Source organism: Sturnus vulgaris, chromosome Z (assembly GCF_052056855.1).
Source record: "Sturnus vulgaris isolate bStuVul1 chromosome Z, bStuVul1.hap1, whole genome shotgun sequence".
In the NCBI taxonomy this organism is placed as follows: domain Eukaryota; kingdom Metazoa; phylum Chordata; class Aves; order Passeriformes; family Sturnidae; genus Sturnus; species Sturnus vulgaris.
The window spans coordinates 71,413,421-71,430,992 of record NC_142283.1 but is presented as its reverse complement, the minus strand read 5'-3'; the positions used below and the strand labels follow the sequence as shown (position 1 = coordinate 71,430,992).

At 41.2% G+C, this 17,572-nt stretch overlaps 1 protein-coding gene across 1 annotated transcript; it reads left to right on the top strand.

Moving 5' to 3' along the window:
* Positions 1-1,154: 1,154 nt before the first annotated feature.
* Positions 1,155-16,015, top strand: TARS1 (threonyl-tRNA synthetase 1). The gene is made up of 19 exons (XM_014875576.2): positions 1,155-1,208; positions 1,445-1,525; positions 2,312-2,502; positions 3,529-3,652; positions 4,766-4,887; positions 5,110-5,227; positions 6,063-6,127; positions 6,207-6,285; positions 6,835-6,981; positions 7,872-7,970; positions 8,696-8,862; positions 9,362-9,524; positions 9,613-9,750; positions 10,404-10,481; positions 12,215-12,315; positions 12,427-12,531; positions 13,187-13,259; positions 13,994-14,108; positions 14,765-16,015. Exons 1-19 carry the CDS (start codon positions 1,188-1,190, stop codon positions 14,911-14,913), a joined length of 2,136 nt encoding a protein of 711 aa, XP_014731062.1. The 5' UTR covers positions 1,155-1,187; the 3' UTR covers positions 14,914-16,015.
* Positions 16,016-17,572: the final 1,557 nt, after the last annotated feature.

Below are 17,572 nucleotides of genomic sequence, written 5' to 3'. Positions count from 1 at the left end.
GTACTAGTATGCCTAAGGTTACCAAACATACATAAGGCCTTGGGACTGGCCACTCTGGGAGTCCACGGCCACCATGAGATTGTGCTGCAAGATAGTAACCTTCCTAAAATGAAAACATATTACTAGCAGAGAACAACAGCAGGAAAGGATGGAAAGATGCTTGCAGAGCAAAAGCCGTGTCTGAGTATCACATCCTTTCCTTGGAGGTGTCTGAGCTTCCGAGCCACTGAGCTGAGGCTTCCCTTGGGACAGCTGCAGGTGCTCCTGTGGTTCAAGTCTGACATAACCACCTCAGAAACTCTTCTACTTTTTTTTTTTTTTTTTTTTTTTTTTCACTCCTCTGGGAAATCAGACTGTGCTCAATCCGATTTTTGTTTTATTTTAGCGTTTTTTGCAAAGAGTACTCCCATTCAGTGATCCATCCTTGACTGAACATCTGTGTCAGGGGAAATGGTAGCCAGGTATCCCTGGGCTCTGGATCCCTGAGTTCTGAAGTTCTCTGCCTCCAGAGAAGGGCAATGGAGCCGGGGAAGGCTCTGGAGGTCAGCTCTGATGAGGAGCGCCTGAGGGAGCTGGGGGTGCTTGCAGAAAAGGAGGCTCGGGGGGGCCTTGTCATTCTCTACATCTCCCTGAGAGTGGAAATCCACCTCTTCTCCCAGGCTACAACTGACAGAACAAGACGACAGTTTTCAGCTGCCTCATGGGAGGTTTAGGCTGGACATTAGGTGGAATTTCTCCACAGAAAGGGCGATTCGACACTGGAACAGGCTGTCCACGGGGTGGTGGAGTCACCGTCCCTGGAGGTGTTCACGCAAAGGCTGGACATGGCACTACAGCGCCGTGGTCTACTTGACTCGACTTGGCGTTCGGTCATAGGTCAGGCTCGCTGATCTCGGGGATCTTTTCCAACTTGATTGATTCTGTGATTCTTCCCGCCACAGCGAGCAGAGCGCGGTAGTGCGAGCGGCGGGCCGTGCTCGCCGGCCTTACGGGCGCGGACAGAGCCCGGGTCACCTCCAGCCGCACCAGCCAGCCGCGCCAACCACAACAGCCGGTGCCGCACCAACCACAGCAGCCGGTGCCGCACCGGGCCCCACTGTCCCCGCCGGGCCCGGTTGCATCAGCCGCGGCCCGAGCGGCGCCTGCGCTGGGCCCGCCCGCCCCTTCCCGGGCGGCTCCGCGCGGCCATGGCGGGCGCTGACAGCCAGGTGGGCCCCGCGCCGCGGCCGCCGTGGGCGGCGGGGGAGCTGGACCTCTTCCCGAGGATATCCCCAGCTCCGGGGGGCGGTGGGAGGTGCCCCAAGGAAAAGGAGCAGGGGGCTGGGGGCTTTGCGGGACGAGGCCGGTCGGGTGTTTTCCGCCATGTGTGGGACTGGGGGGAGTTAAAGCGCTTTAGGTGTGAGGGACTGCCGGGGAATGACTGAACGGTGCTCGCCCTCCGCAGGTGGTCGCTGGGGAAGAGAAGAAAGCAGACTGCGGGAAGAAGAAGATGAAGGAAGGGGCTGGCGATGGAGGGCGGTCGGAGGTGAGCAGCCCCTCGGCCGCGGGGGTGGGAGGATGCGGAGATTTCGCTGCTGCCCTGTGCGCTGCTGGCATTTCTAGTTTGTCCTCCCGAAGTATTTTATCGGACGTTACAGTTACACCTCCGACAGTATGCCTTGAAGTGCCATTGCGTTTTTTACATTAGTTGATGTAATAGGAGAACAGCTCAGATTCCCGTAGCTGGGTTCTCCGGGGTGAAAAAAGCCTGCTTAAGGTGCTCTTTCTCGTCGTGGTGGTGGGTAAAGAGAGATCGCTGTGACTGCACCGAGGGCCGGCTGCTGCTCAGCAGCGGTGCTGAGCCTGGTGCCGGCTGTGCAGCGTTGGCCGAGCCCGGGCGGATGGCCCTGACGTCATTACACGTGTTTAAACTGCGGTCATTTCCTCTCGGGGTGCCTCGGAATGGAGTGCTCCCTCAGTTTTGTAACCTAATAAGAAAAATGTTGTTATACGTTGAACTTACACAGTCCTTTCTAGACTTTTGTCTTTGTGTAATTTATTAGATGATGTAGTTGTTTGGCAGCGTGCGTGGTTTATTGAACAGGTGTGCAGTGGTACCGATTTCATTAAGCTGAAGCCTTGTGGTCTTATGACATAATTAATACTGTATCATCTGAAATAACGGTGATTATTGGTTACGTATAGCATATATATATAGATACTCTCACATAGCTGCTTATGGAAAGTGTATCTGTTGTGTTGGCATTCTTGACGTGATGTGCTATCAGATTAATAATCAGATTAATAATTTTCCTTTCTTTATTATATACAGCTGAATCCCTGGCCTGCATTTATCAATGAGCGTTTGGAGATGTACAATAAACTTAAGGCTGAACATGATGCACTCCTTGCAGAAAGAGCTGCAAATGACAGTAAACCCATTAAAGTTACATTACCCGATGGCAAGCAGGTTGATGCTGAATCTTGGAAGACTACTCCTTATCAAATTGCTTGTGGAATTAGGTATGTTTCTATTCTGTGATGCTACACAATCATTTTCAGATAGTGAGTTTAAGGGAATGGCTAATATATAAATTTCTTTGTCATTTATCTCAAGACTTCTCAGAGCATCTTGTATGCAATAAACTGAAGGTAACCAGTAGGGTTTTAGTTTTGGAGTGCAATTTTCTTTTGTCTCATAAAGATACAGTTTCTAAAATTAAATAAGAATAAAAGTGAGGTATTTTAGACACATTCTAGTAAAGTATTTTTCCATTCAAGTACTGCTGTTCCATTAAGAACTGATTTACTGATAAATTTCCAGATGGAATGTTAGCACTACAAACCAGTTTGCATTGACCTGAGGAAGATGATTGCTGGGTGTTGTTTCAATTGCATACAGAGAAATTTAACAATAGGAGTATTCTTCATTTTTATTTGCATGGGAGATATCTAGTAAAAAGAGAGTTGCACATCTCCAGGTTACTCATACCTGCTGTAGAGTATTTCTGAACGATACACAGTGAACACCCTGACAGTTAAAATTGCAAGGATTGGACAATTCCTAAAGGTGACGTGCTTTTTTTTTTTCCCCTGTCCATAATAAGATGCCATGTCATTGGAACCTTCTTTGCTTCTGTGATTTAGGATCATGAAAAGGGTATTTTGCCTAGTGGATACAAACAGTAAAGCTACTATGTCAAAAATGGTATTTGATAATTTTTAAGAGAGTGGTTCTCTCTTATATTGCAGTAGGATTGTGAAGTCTGGTTTGTACTTGGAGGATGCTGCCTCTAAGTCAAATATGCATGAAGGTTAAGTATATAGCACAGTTTTCTTCCCATATCCCTAAAATACAAGTAGGATTTTTCATGAATGTTCAGGACTGGCTAAACTGGTCGTTTATTTGGAATTTATTTATGACATTATATCCACTCTGAGCACTCCTAAAGTGTTAATCAAACTGGAGGGCAAATTTGGGGGACTTCTTGCTGGTTTCAAAATACAATATGCTTTCATATCATTATGCTTCTGTGTTTGTTCTTGTAGTCAGGGATTAGCTGACAACACAGTTATTGCCAAAGTGAACAAGGTGGTTTGGGATCTAGACCGTCCTTTGGAGGAGGATTGTTCCTTGGAGCTGCTTAAGTTTGAAGATGAAGAGGCTCAAGCAGTGAGTGTCTTTTACCAAAATATTTTTTGTTTCAGGTTTGCATTTAACTCAGCCTCTTGTAGTTATTTAAATATTTACTTTGTTCAGAAGGTGAAGAGAACAGGTTTGTGGTTTAGGTCCATCTGCATTTTCTCATAGTTCTTTACTGGAGGGGCTGTGGTACTATAGATAATGTACATTCTGCTGTGTACTTGTAGCCAAGTCTGCTTGCAGTTGCTGTAGTTCTTGTTAAAAATTTGTATTTTCAGCCTTCATGTTAATGTAAAGGACTTGAACTGACATCTTCAGCACTGATTTTGGGACTAAAACTGGGTACAAAAGTACTTCATATGTAGAATCATAAAAGTATTGAGTAGAGTGCTCTTTTTCTTTGCATATGCAAAAGTATCTACCTTTTTATTTTGGCTACTCAATCAGATAAATGTGCACAGCCAGTAAATTTGTGAATAGGTTCTGTAGAAAAAAATCAGTTGGTACAAGAAGCTGTCAGTCAAACTTATCACAGAAGTCTTACATTCAAACCTAGGATTTTCATATTGGCTAAATGACAGCTCCCAATTTACAATTTCAATTTGCACTAACAAGGCAGACTAACTCTTAAGAGATCTGGTTTTGTCAGAACCTCAGGTGTTTTACAGGATGGAGTGTGCATGATTTCCCATGCATAAGATTGCTTATGATTAGATTAGAGCCACATGAAGGATTAGAACCATAGCCTTATGTTGAAAGCACATCTTCTGGTTGCTATGCACATCTGATTAATTAAAGTTCAGAGAAAAAAAGATTTCTGAATTACTTTTTTGACTTCTTGACAATAATTATATTATGTCAGCAATAGTTGAAAGAAAGAATTGTTTGCTACCAGAATGTAAGTTTTCCATTTCCACAGTTTTCCAGTGGAAGTGCTGCCTTTTGGAAACACTGATGCTGAGGATGAGAGGGCTGCTGGGCCAGGTCACTCTTGTTCTGCACACTGGTCTAATGTGGGATGTGCCTCAAGTATTCTTGAAAGCAAGTGTTTCAGGAAAGGTTTTAAATAAAACAATTGGAAATGTGGAAATGCATTGTGTGTATTCAGACTGATCCCTTTTTCTTTTTTTTTGCTCCTGTTAGGTCTACTGGCACTCAAGTGCTCACATAATGGGTGAAGCTATGGAACGAATCTATGGTGGTTGTTTGTGCTATGGCCCACCGATAGAAAATGGATTTTATTATGACATGTTTCTTGAGGAAGGGTAGGTTTTGTATTTCTCTTTTTTTAGGAGCTGGGTGCGGGTAGCAGTCACAGCAAAATTTCTGCTGTGTGCTTGTTCATAGAACACAGTTACACGTACTGCTGCAGATGGCTTTTGTTTTTTTCCAGGACATCCCAACCACGGGTTGGTGCATTGCACCTGGATGACAAATTGCGAATGAAAGCAAAAATTACTCACTTCTCTGTGTGTATTTTATTTTAGGGGTGTATCAAGTAATGACTTCTCTGCTTTGGAAACATTGTGCAAAAAGATAATGAAGGAAAAACAAGCATTTGAAAGACTGGAAGTTAAGAAGGAAACACTGCTTGAAATGTTTAAGGTGGGCTATTATAAAAGGTTGTTTCTAGCCTCGTGCAATTAGTCTTTGAAGTATTTGTAACTTTATGGCATGTTTTATTAGTGGTAGAAGAAAGTATATCTAACTATCTTTTTAAGGTCATATATTCTTAGAAACTTATTTGTGATATTTAACAAAAAAGAGAAAGTAATTTTTAGGTTCTTGGAAATAGGCATTATGATTTTCTAAAACTATGAGAATTCTTATTCTTCCCTGGGCTGATCCAACTGAATTCTGTGAAGCCACATTCTTTATTTACTTCCTAGAAATGTAAATTTGCAACATATTACGTATGCGGTTATGTTGTCTTGTCTGTGGTGATACTGTGACTGCATATGTTACTGCTGCGTTCAGAAAACAGAAAACATTTTTAGAATAAGGACTTTTAAAAGAGTCTAAGCAGCACTAAAATCTGACCCTTTCTCTCGAGTATCTAGCTGCAAATAATTTTTGGGCATTCCTGAGGTAGACATTAATGAGCTTTCAGTGTTAGGGCATCATGAGAATCAGAGCATCATTGAAGTTGGAAGGTACCTCCCTAGATGTCCAGTCCAGTCTCTAGCACAGGACATGGGAACACTGAGGTCAGACCAGATTTTCCTGGGCTTGTCCAGTTGGGCCTTCAAAACCTCCAAGGGCACAGATTGCACAGACTGCTCTCTGGGCACCTTGCTCCACCACTGTCTGTCCTCCTATCTATATCTCTTCTTTTACAGGCCTCTTTTGATGCAGCATAGCATCAGGTTTGCAAATAATCTAAACTGTTCTCTTTCTTTAACAAGGAATTAACAAGTATGTGTGCTGCTTTTCTTCTCAGTATAATAAATTCAAGTGTCGCATCCTGAATGAGAAGGTTAATACCCCAACTACTACAGTATACAGGTAATTATGCATGGATCATAATATTACTGGATTTATGGTTCTAGGATTAAATACACCAAAAATGCTTTCCTTTTCTTAGGTGTGGCCCCCTGATAGATTTATGCAGAGGCCCTCATGTGAGACATACTGGCAAGATAAAGACCATAAAAATTCATAAGGTAAGTGCTGGAACTGCCTTACACAAATATTTTCACTGCAACACTTCAGATGTATTGCTGTCTTTGGGCTTAGCCAGGAATGTACTGTGAAAGGGGTGACCTGGCCAAAAACTCAGTGTTACAGATTGTGGAACAGTTGTATACTAGAATGGTGCTCACATGGTGTGAAGCCCAGCTAGTGTCCAAGGCCTGCACTTCCAGCACAGGTGTGTGAGTTTGGTTAAAGGTTTGGCTGAACTGTGTCAATTGGAGTTTATAGTTTTTTGCTCAACTGATAGCTATTTGTAAATAAACATTTGGAACAGGATAGCTACAAATCGGATAGGCATTTTAAAAATACAAGAGCCTGAAACCATTTTTTCTTAGTGTATTTAACTTTCAGGATTTTCTCAATCAGTGTTCTGAATTTCACATTAAAATTCTCCTTATGCCTTAGTTGTTCCACAGTAATGATTTATTAATGATTTCATGCCTTTTCATAGCGGGCAGAAGTAGTAAAATGTGGAGTCTTCTCCTTTTCTTCAGTGTTTAATTTCTTTTTGCATGCAGAATTCTTCTACCTATTGGGAAGGCAAGGCTGATATGGAATCCCTCCAGAGGATCTACGGAATTTCGTTCCCAGATACAAAAATGCTGAAGGAGTGGGAGAAATTCCAGGAGGAGGCTAAAAGCAGAGATCATAGAAAAATTGGGCGGGTGAGACAGTTTTTCTAGTAATGTATTCCAAAAGCACTGTGTGGATATAAGCCCTTAACTGAAAGCATCCTGAGGACAGCCGATATTTGCTGTCACAATCAAGGTGTGACACAGCTTTATTTTCAGCTCGATTGTGAAGCCAACCGCTTTTCTTGTGAGCATCAAAGTCCTAAAATAAATAACTTCTTAATGCTTTCAACACAATGGCATCCTTATTGCACACATTGATCAGAACAAAATATAAACACTTCAGTCTGCAACCCATAAATGCTCCAGTCCACAGGCAATGCTCATTTCTACACAATTTGCAGTTGCTTCTTTCTGCACGATTTCGGAATCTGCAGTATACAGCTGTGTTTTTGAGTTGGCTGGTTTTTGGGTTTGTTTTTTCAGATGGAAATCCCTGTCAGATGACTGATAGTTCTGAACAGGGTTAAAATGTCTGCTGCTAGTACATTATGACAGAATACTGAAGAATTCCCCATATGCAGACCTCAGGTGTGTGCAGTTTGTAGGGATATTTACCAGCTGTTGTTCACACATTCAGTTCACGTGCAGATAATTAGAGAGCTGCAGAAGCAGAACTAAACATGTGCTTGTCAATGTGCAGAGGGAACTGTGGGGGCACAGTTGGGAGTTAAGTGTAAGGTTTTGGTGCATCAGTAATGAGTGAAACAGGAAACTGAAAAATTTCCTTTCTCTGTAATTGCTGACAGACATAAAAATACTAGTGAAAACGCATCTTGTATATTGGATATTGCTTTTTTCCCCATGTTTTTCTTTTTGAAACTCTTGTGAGTGATACCCAGTCAGTAGTAACTCATTAATGAATGTTAAATGAAAAAGGTAGGGTGTAAATACTAAGTTTTTAAAGTATTATTTTCCTGCAGGACCAAGAGCTATTTTTCTTCCATGAGCTCAGCCCTGGTAGCTGTTTTTTCTTGCCAAAAGGAGCTTATATTTATAACACATTAATTGAATTTATACGGGTAAGTAATATATTTTGGAAATCTTGTAGGAGAAGTTACGTAATTTTAAAAAAAGTACATAACAGCATGCTATTTAACAGTATTAATAGCCTTTCGTTTCAAGTTATCTTTTAATTGTGTAAGCCGTGGAACTGTAGAAGCCTAGTTTCTCTGAATTGGTCATGTCACAGTCTCTGCAAAGTTATGTGTTATCAGTACCTTATACCTGCAGTTAAAGATATGGTAAAGGTGCTTTGTCATAGGAATTCTTCAACATCTAATAGTAGAGCTAAGCTCACACTACTGATGTTCCATTGATGCACTTTGATTTGTTTTAATAAATATACTTAATTTGGTCTTGTCGACATATTTGTTTTGAAAATATATGTAGGAAAAGAATTCTGATATTCGTGCTGTAATGTTTGAAGTCTGTGTTACTACTGTATATTTGGGCTGCAGTGTAATATACCAAGGGTCATTGAGTAATTAGAGACTGCTGCATTGCTTGCAGGGAGGAAACTTGTTCTTCTTGCTGACTTTCTGCTAGAGAAATTGTTTGGGGGAAGAGTGTGAAAGGGAGGTATCCTGGCATGCCCAACTTGAAGTTTTGGTTTCCTTTCTCTCTTCCCTTCCTAAGTCATGGGGCTTTCATATGGCATAATTTTTAGATTTTTATGGCTGCAAATTGAAGCCTGTGCTTATCTTGTTTTCTTAATTACTTATTTTATGTACTGTGCTTGTTCTAGAGTGAGTATCGAAAACGTGGATTCCAGGAGGTTGTCACTCCAAATGTTTTCAACAGCAAACTGTGGATGACTTCAGGGCACTGGCAGCATTACAGCGACAATATGTTTTCCTTTGAAGTGGAGAAAGAAATCTTTGCTCTGAAGCCCATGAACTGTCCAGGACACTGGTAAATACATAGCAAATACAGTTTACCAGAGATTGTGCTGATTGAAAAAAAATCCAAATGAAACCCACTCTGCTTCCTTTGCCTGTGTAATTATAAAGATGGCTACCTCCAGTTATTCAGTCAGGAATGATGTGATTATATGTCTTGCTGTCTACATGCTCTCTTCACTTGGGACGCTGAGAAATGTCATGTCATTTTGCCGTCATTAGAGTGACCCCATCATTACAAAACTGCCAATGCCCCATCATTACAGTTCAGACATTCAGCTTTTAATGCTCAGTTTTAGGAGCTGCTTTACCTCCTCTCTGTGAGGAGGGGAAGGCTTACCAGCTGTGAAAGGAGATTGTTTTTCTGACAAACCTAGATAAGACTGATTGCTCTGTCCAGACTACACCAAAGGCCTTACGGGCATGTGCTTCATCACTGGCTGCTTGTCCCTGGCTGTTCTTTGTAGAATTTTGATTCTCAGTGAGCTTCAAGTAATAAACCTTTCCTTCAGCCTTATGTTTGACCATCGCCCGAGGTCGTGGCGTGAGCTGCCCTTGCGGTTGGCAGATTTTGGTGTCCTGCATCGCAACGAGCTGTCGGGAGCTCTCACGGGACTCACCCGAGTACGCCGGTTCCAGCAGGATGATGCTCACATCTTCTGTGCCATGGAGCAGGTGGGGGCTGCTGCTAAATGAAGCTGGGTGTTAAAATCAGGTAAACTGAAATTTCCATATTTGAGACATGATTTCTCTTATCATCAAGATTGAAGAGGAGATAAAAAGCTGCCTGGAGTTCTTGCGTACCGTGTATGATGTCTTTGGATTTTCATTTAAACTGAATCTCTCCACTCGTCCTGAAAAGTACCTGGGAGATATTGAAGTGTGGAATCAAGCTGAAAAGGTAAAACAGTAGTCTTACTCTTCAATGATGTAAGGCTGCATCTTGTGTAAGAATTTAACTGCCTCTGGGAGGTACAATGAAGCTGGGTTGGGCATGAGCAATATAACTTCGCCTTCAGTAAAGTCTGGCTGCTGTAAATAGTTTGCTCTCAGTATAGAAGCAATCTCCGTGTAAACATCAAATGAACTCTTTCCCCTTGTCTTTGTTTTTGATACTTAAAAAGGAGGAAGAGAATAAGACTTAAAGCCATCTCCTAAGAGTGAGGCTGAAAGGGATGGGGTTGACCACTGCAGCTGCAATGCTGGGGAGAAGATAGGGCAGGAATAGACATTTGGTGTACCAGGACAGATTTCATTTCAACATTAATTACAACCTTTGAATTTAGTATAAAAAGTTCTTGTATCTTAACTAATGCTTATTTAGCGTCTTCCAAAATGAGTGCATTCATTTTCTGTGTTTAAATTTGGACAAAATTTTTTTTTTTTTGTTAAGCTGGTGCTCTTCCAAAACTTTCCTTTTTCAGAAAATAAATGTGTTTCAGCAGTAACTGATAAGTAGTGAGAATTCGGTAGGGTCACCTATTTGTAGTAGCAGGCTGACCTGAAACTGTAATGTGTAAAGAAACGCTGAGTGTGTGTGTCTTTTATCTCTAGCAACTTGAAAGCAGCCTCAATGCCTTTGGTGAGAAGTGGGAGCTAAACCCTGGTGATGGAGCTTTCTATGGACCTAAGGTTAGTTGCTAGCCCCTAGCTGGATTTGACTTTTAATTCTGTTTGGATAAGGCAAAAGGCTGGGATGAGGAAGAAGGGATTTTTTTCTTTTTTTTTTTTTTTTTTTTTTTGTTATCCCATTTTAAGATGCTCTCTGACTGAAATTCTCTGTTTTTCCAGATACATAAGCTCTAACATACTTGAGAGAGAAATAATCTTCTGTGATCCTGGTTTTCACATAGTCTTAACACTCATTTAATTAATTTAACATGAATAAACTATTCATCTGCTGCTTAAACAGCTTACTGGTTTAGTGAGTGACATAAACGCAAGGTGGCACTGTAAGACCTGTTTTAGCAGAGCAAATTCTGTATTCGAATAATTCTTCCAGCAGTAAGTGAATCCTAAGTCAGGAGAAAATCAAAAGTAAGCCTACTGGTTAAACAAATTTTTCTTCCTTTAACTACACAGTTTTGAGTTACTGATGGGTTTTGGTAGTTTAAGTATCCCCATATATTGATCATGTGAATTTGTTGGGTTTCTTAAGAACAGTCTCCTCAGTTTGGACAGATTAAGTAGGGCTTTTTAGAAATTTCATTGTTATCTTTGCATGTAAGGACATAGAGCATTATGGAATGGCTTTTAAATCTTTCCCTAATATGCCTACACTGCATTTATATTCATTTATATTTGTGTTCTCATATAATAAGCTGGTTCTGATTTCTCTATTTGCATGGCAGTTGAATCAGTTTTGGTTTGTGTCTTTTAGGTAAAATGTGTTATAGCAGCTAATATGCAGTAGTTTCCGTATTTGATTGAAGGAAGACAAATATACAGGAACCTTTGTTAACATTAATTAATCTTACACTTGCTCTTCATACAGTCTGGATTTGAAATTAAATTAGGTTGTAAATAGTTTATTTTGATAAGAAGCTCTTAGTTGACTAGCTGAATTCCAATAAATGGAATTCTGGATGCAAAATTGAAAGACATGTAGATCTTGAGTTGTCAAAACACTGATCTGTTTGTTCATTACATAAATTAAAATAAGGCATAATGCCTCATTATATAGCCTAATATATACTGGTAAAATGATGAGTAAGTGAGCAATGTAATAAATAAATAAGGTCAGGACACTGTAAGTCTACTTTTTTCTCTAAGTCTTCTCTCTCTATGTTGTATCATAAGTGTACTCAGGATCTAAGTGTTAGATACAAAAGAAAGAGCAGGCTTGACTCTAGGTCTGAACAAGTGTTACTGATTGATAGGAGTTCCTGCTAGTAAGTGGACTATTTAACAGATTCTTGTCCCATGTTCGTGGCATGAATTTGTAATAAAAGCTACAAAGTCTTGAAATACTGCATCATAAAGAAGTGTAAAGTTGCCACTTAGAGGCTGAAGAAATCTCATTTGTGGGGGGACACGTTCAATTCTGCATTTATCTATATTCAGTCATTGAAAAAGCCCATGAAAGTTCAGACTGAAACTCAAAAAATACAGTCTGAGACATTAAATGTAGTTCCCCCCGATATATTATCTCCCTAGTTACTCACCCTGTTTTAGCTCTAACATTTTTTGCATCAGAACCTGCAAATCACTTAAAGCCTAATGAAGGCTGAAGTAAAACTGTGCTGTTTAAAACTACATGGAATTCTTCTGCGTTGAATGAAACTTTGCACCTCAAAACGATGAACTTGCTTTCAGAGGAGAATGCTTGTCTCTTAACTGTTAAAGTTTGTCTTTTTGTTCTTCAGATCGACATTCAGATTAAGGATGCCATTGGCCGCTACCACCAATGTGCTACAATTCAGCTTGACTTCCAGTTGCCTGTCAGATTTAACCTCACCTTTGTCAGGTAAGCCCAAAGGCTGGTGGTTTTAATTTCTGTGTAATCTAACTTCTGTGACACTGACAGGCATGAGGTTGTATCAAGAAAAAAAAACCTTACGAAAGCATTTCTTTACAGCCATGATGGCAATGACAAGACAAGACCAGTTATCATTCACCGAGCTATCTTGGGATCTGTGGAGAGAATGATTGCCATTCTGACTGAGAACTACGGAGGCAAATGGTAACATTGAAAACTTACTATTTCAGTTCAAGCCAACTCTTCATGTAGGAGAGAAATTAGCCCCAAGTACTAGGGAGTCAAGTGGGCCTGTTTATTCTACTTGCTTGCTAGGGTGGCATGCCTAGAAATACCACGGGACAATTTCTTCTGAACCACCTTCCTTAGGTATGAAATTATTCAAGATATGATGGATTCTACATGATATTGCCAATGCAGCATACAGCTAGTCTGCCCATGGCATTCCAAACTGCTTTTGCAGCAGGACCATCTTTTAAAGAATCATTTATATAGGTGATCTACTATACCTGTGTTAATACCCAGTGGGAGTGACCCCTCTGATTATGACAGGGCTCAAAAGTAAATGTGCTTAGTTAGTAATGAGCTCAATCAGTTAGGCTTTGTAATCTGTCATAAAACACAACAGCAATCTTCCAGTCAGCAATTGCTCGTGCCCACGCTGCAATTCTTTTAGACACTCAGTTCTTCTGGAGGAAATAATTGTAATGAATGTAGGGCTCTCATCGCCTCTTAACCTAATCTGTGCAGCTGGTTTCAAGAGTCTCTCATGTAGATTTTATTCCTCTCTGTAAATAGTATTTTTTGTAGTGAAAAAACTCTGAAAGCTATATAAACTTGTTTTGTTTCTTTATTGAAGGCCACTCTGGCTGTCCCCACAGCAAGTAATGGTGGTACCAGTGGGACCAGCGTGTGATGAGTATGCTCAAAAGGTGAGGTATACGGTTTCAGGTCTTTGTTTTCAGTATACTGTATTGATCTGAAATACTTAGCTATTAATGATTAATACTGTTAATTTCAGAGACGTATTCCAACTCTTGGCATATTACATTCAGTAATTTTTTATATCAGTGACAATTAGCTGCTGAAGTTGTAGTTCTCTTAAAAATAACCTGAGTTAGACTTTGGATACGGGAATAACAAATGTTGATCTTCGTGAGACTTTTTTTTTAACTTAGTTTTTTTCTCTCTCAAATCTGTCTTACCCTTCTGTTTCTTGTCCCCCATGGCCATCTGCCTCTTGCAGAGCAGTGAGAAAGATGAAAATGAGTCTTTGCATATTTAGCATTCAGCACACCTTTGCCTGTAGCTCTTTCAACCACATTATATATAAATAAAACAGTCTGCAAAATTTTAAAAAAGTCTCTTCTAATCAGTAAGTTCCACCATCCTCTTGCCTTTTACAATATCAAACTCAAGTGACTACTCAGTCCAAACATTATATGTTCACATCACTGCTTGCTTACTTACTTATTATGTATATAGTTGCATGATAACTGATGTATTTTAATTTCTTGAACTAGGCTCATCTCCAAAGCCTGAACCCATGCCAGTGCCTTTGTTTTAGAGTTCAGATAATCTGAAATGGTTTAGATCTACAAGTCATGAATAGTTCATGGTCATGAATATCCAGTAGTGACAGTTTTAAGTATTTTTTTTTCCTTAGGTCAGGCAGCACTTCCATGATGCTGGATTTATGGCAGATGTTGACGTAGATCCTGGGTGCACACTGAACAAGAAGATCAGAAACGCTCAGCTTGCACAGTATAACTTTATTCTGGGTAATGTACTGGCTGACCCTCTTTTTACAGGGTTTGATCGTTCTGTGAGCAAGGCAGAGAGCTGTAATCAGTGTTTTAGCTCAGTTTGTTCCTAAGAGTCTCTGCTGCAGAGAACCTCTCGTGCTGACATCCTGGGCATTCCTGGCTTGGATAGCTGTCCCTGAAGGGAGATCACTGTGACCCAAGGCATTGATACTTTTTACTGTCTTCTGGTCAGCAGTGTGGGGATAGATATGAAGTCTCATGTCAGATTCCCTTTATTAGTCAGATTTTAAGTGATTTTCCATCCTTCTGATAATTTATGCTCTTGCTCTACTTCAGCAAAAGAAATATTTTAGAAAATAGAAAATAAGAAAGAAATAAAAAAGGTTTTCATTGCACTCAGCTGTGGTACGCTTCTAAACTAGGCATGCATGCATAAGAGAAGCCTCTTTCAGCAAGAGTGATGCAGGAAAAATTAGAAACTCATCCTGAAATACATGATTTGAAGCAGCATGTTAGTCCTGTTGTGTGAATTTGGGATCTAGCATTGGCCTTTAATCCATCTGGAATCCATCAAGAGTAGAAGGGGCCTTTGACAGGAAAATTCTCCCCTCCAGGTAATTGACAGAACTGTGAAAAAATAGCTAACTCCTTTGCCTCTTGATTGTTTCTAGTTGTTGGTGAAAAGGAGAAGGCAAGTGGAACAGTGAACATCCGCACCCGAGACAACAAGGTGCATGGGGAAAGAACCATTGCTGACACTGTGGAGAGGCTGCTGCAGCTGAAAGGCTCTCGTTCCAGACAAGCTGAAGAAGAATTTTAAGACCATCTGCTCTACCTGGCATATAAAGAATTTGTAGTTTTCCTAATTTAGTTAACCGGAGTTTTTGTTCTGAGCCAGATTTTAAGTATATTTCACATTTGGACATAATGCCTATTTTAATGGGGATCTTTCTTTAGTCAAAAATGCCTCTTTTTATATAAAAAAATCAAGTTTTTCAAAAGCATTGAAGTAGAGTTTCCTAGCTTCTAACCAATGACAGATGAAGCAAGATGAAATTACTTTCTGTGACTGCAAGGGAAGATTAAAACAAAAATCAGGGGTATCTGTGGCGTTCTAACTGCCCTGTTAAGAATAACATACATTTTGATAACAAGTATTTTTCATGCCATTTTAACAATAGACCTCAGGGTTAAGAACCCACATAGTAACCATGTGCTGCAGCAGCAGCTTGTGGAGTGTCTCCATGAGCAAAGAAAGTGATACCTTGCCATCCTGTCTCATGGGCTCTTACCAATTGTGAATATATTGACTTTCCAGAGCTCCCAGTCACACAAACGGAGGCATAACAGAGGCCTTGTTCTTCCATAGTGGTTGTTACCTCTGGCAGTGTCTCAGCTCCCAGGTGAGGCTTTCCTCACTTCACAGAGCACAGGGCTGCTAGCTAAAGCCTACCATGCCCCTTTCCAAAGGCAGTCTCTGAAATGTGCTGGCTCTGCAGGTAAGGTCCTCAGAGCTGTGGAAAGGGGATAACACTGTCTGGAAAAAGCAGGGCACGGTAGAGCCAAAGAAGCAGCTGAGGAAACCAGTAGTATTAGCAACAAAGGGTGTTTCTGCTCATGTCTCTGAGGTGCCATTACAGTAAGGATATCTGTCACACAGAAACAAAAATGTACTGAGCAAAAAAAGGTGGTGATTCTTTAAAACAAATGCTACTTTTCTCACTTTAATAGGTACAGTCCCTTCCGGGGAACACTTCCTTCCCAATCCTCTAGTCCAAGGCATCACATAATTAGCAGCCCTTCCTATCTTACTGCTGAGGGATCTAATCTATTGATTCTGGATTTGGTTTGGGGTTTTTCTCTACACCTGGCTAACAAGAGGCAAATGTCTGTCACTGACAAAAAATAAAATCTTGGTCTGAGTTTTTTTTGCATATTTTTTATTTTATTAATCGTAACTAATTTGAATAGCTTCAAAAGGTGGTTGATAACAGTTCATTTAAAATAGAAAAAGAAAGCTGTTACTACAGCCTAAGCAAAGATCAGACAAGTCTGAGGACAGGTTTGAACTCTCTCACCTTTTGAAAACCTCCATGTCTTGCCATTTCCACTATTGTCTGGGCAGAAGCATTTCAGCCTGCCTTTTCTCACCTTTTTTACTCGGGTGATGGTGACATTTTATCAGCATTTGAACCCTTAGTGAATTCAGACTCAGCAAGACTAACCCCAGCAATTTTCAACAAAATCTATTTCATCCGCCTTTCATTCATGGAGATTAAAGGTTCCATCTAACTGCTGTGGGGGGAAGAGGGGGAAATTGATTTTTTCACTGCCTTGCTGCTTTCAGAGTTACTTTTGTGAGGGTTGTTATTTTCTTTATTTTGCACCTGCTCTACTTTGCTGAGAAGTGGCTGTTGCCCATGCAGTCACTGCAGTGGAAGCAGACATCAGCTACCCCAGGGCAGGAGGACTTAGAAGCAAACCCAGTGTAGATACCAGTGGCCATGGGTAAAGGAGCCCCTATCTCTGTTTCTCTTTTGAAATTGTGCTTCATGCTGCCTTTCCACATGTGTATTTGTTGTTTTTCAGAGAGCTCTCCTTTCCTTTTGTGGGGATCCCTGGGCACACTAGCATTAAACTGCTCAGAAATTGCCCAAGGTTGTGTGATGAGAAGCTGGTGCTGTAAAAAAATAAACCTGCTGTTCACAGCACAGCAGGTGCCAGTTTTGGAGAGGCTGTCCCTCTACAGCAACCTCACTTGCTGAGATTGTGCTCTTGAACACCAGTACAACAATGGATCTGTACTATGTGCACACATTCCTAGAAACACCACCCAAGGTACAGTTCTGCACAGCACAGAGCCCCTGCAGGGTGGTGACAGGACTGAGGTATCTGCCTCCAAATCAGGTCAGCTGTGGATGTGCACGGAGGTGAAGCTGGCTCTGAGGCTGTGCTCACCCAGCCCTTTCCCTGCTCGAGCAGCAGCCTTCAGCAGTGCCCCTGATGGCTGATCTGGCTTTCAGACGGCACCACAGGAGTTCAGGGCCGTAAATCTCAGCAGCAGAGGGCTAGTTGGGCACGTGCCAACCCAAGACACGTCTGGCAGGCAAATATTACTGTGAGTCAGTTGTCTTCTTCTATAAATAGTTGACAGCTGAGGGAAGTGCACTACTTCATCTATAGCACTGTCCTGGCCCAAGCAGCACATCTTCTCACTCTGAGCAGTGGCTTTGGTCACTGCTTGTCATCCTTGGTAGGATAAGCTCCCAGCGAAGTATTATTTGTGTCTCGTAAGGCAGGATGATGCAGCTCTCTTGTCATGGATTGATGGTGGGACCACTTGTCAAGCAAGAAAGAAGCTGTTATATAATTCATTCAGGGGTTTGAGAAGGCTGAAAGCCACCTCTCCAGTTTGGCAGAGCCTGCTCCGATTACCAGCATTAGGTAAGAGAAAGTAAAGTCATTTGCAATTCACTTTT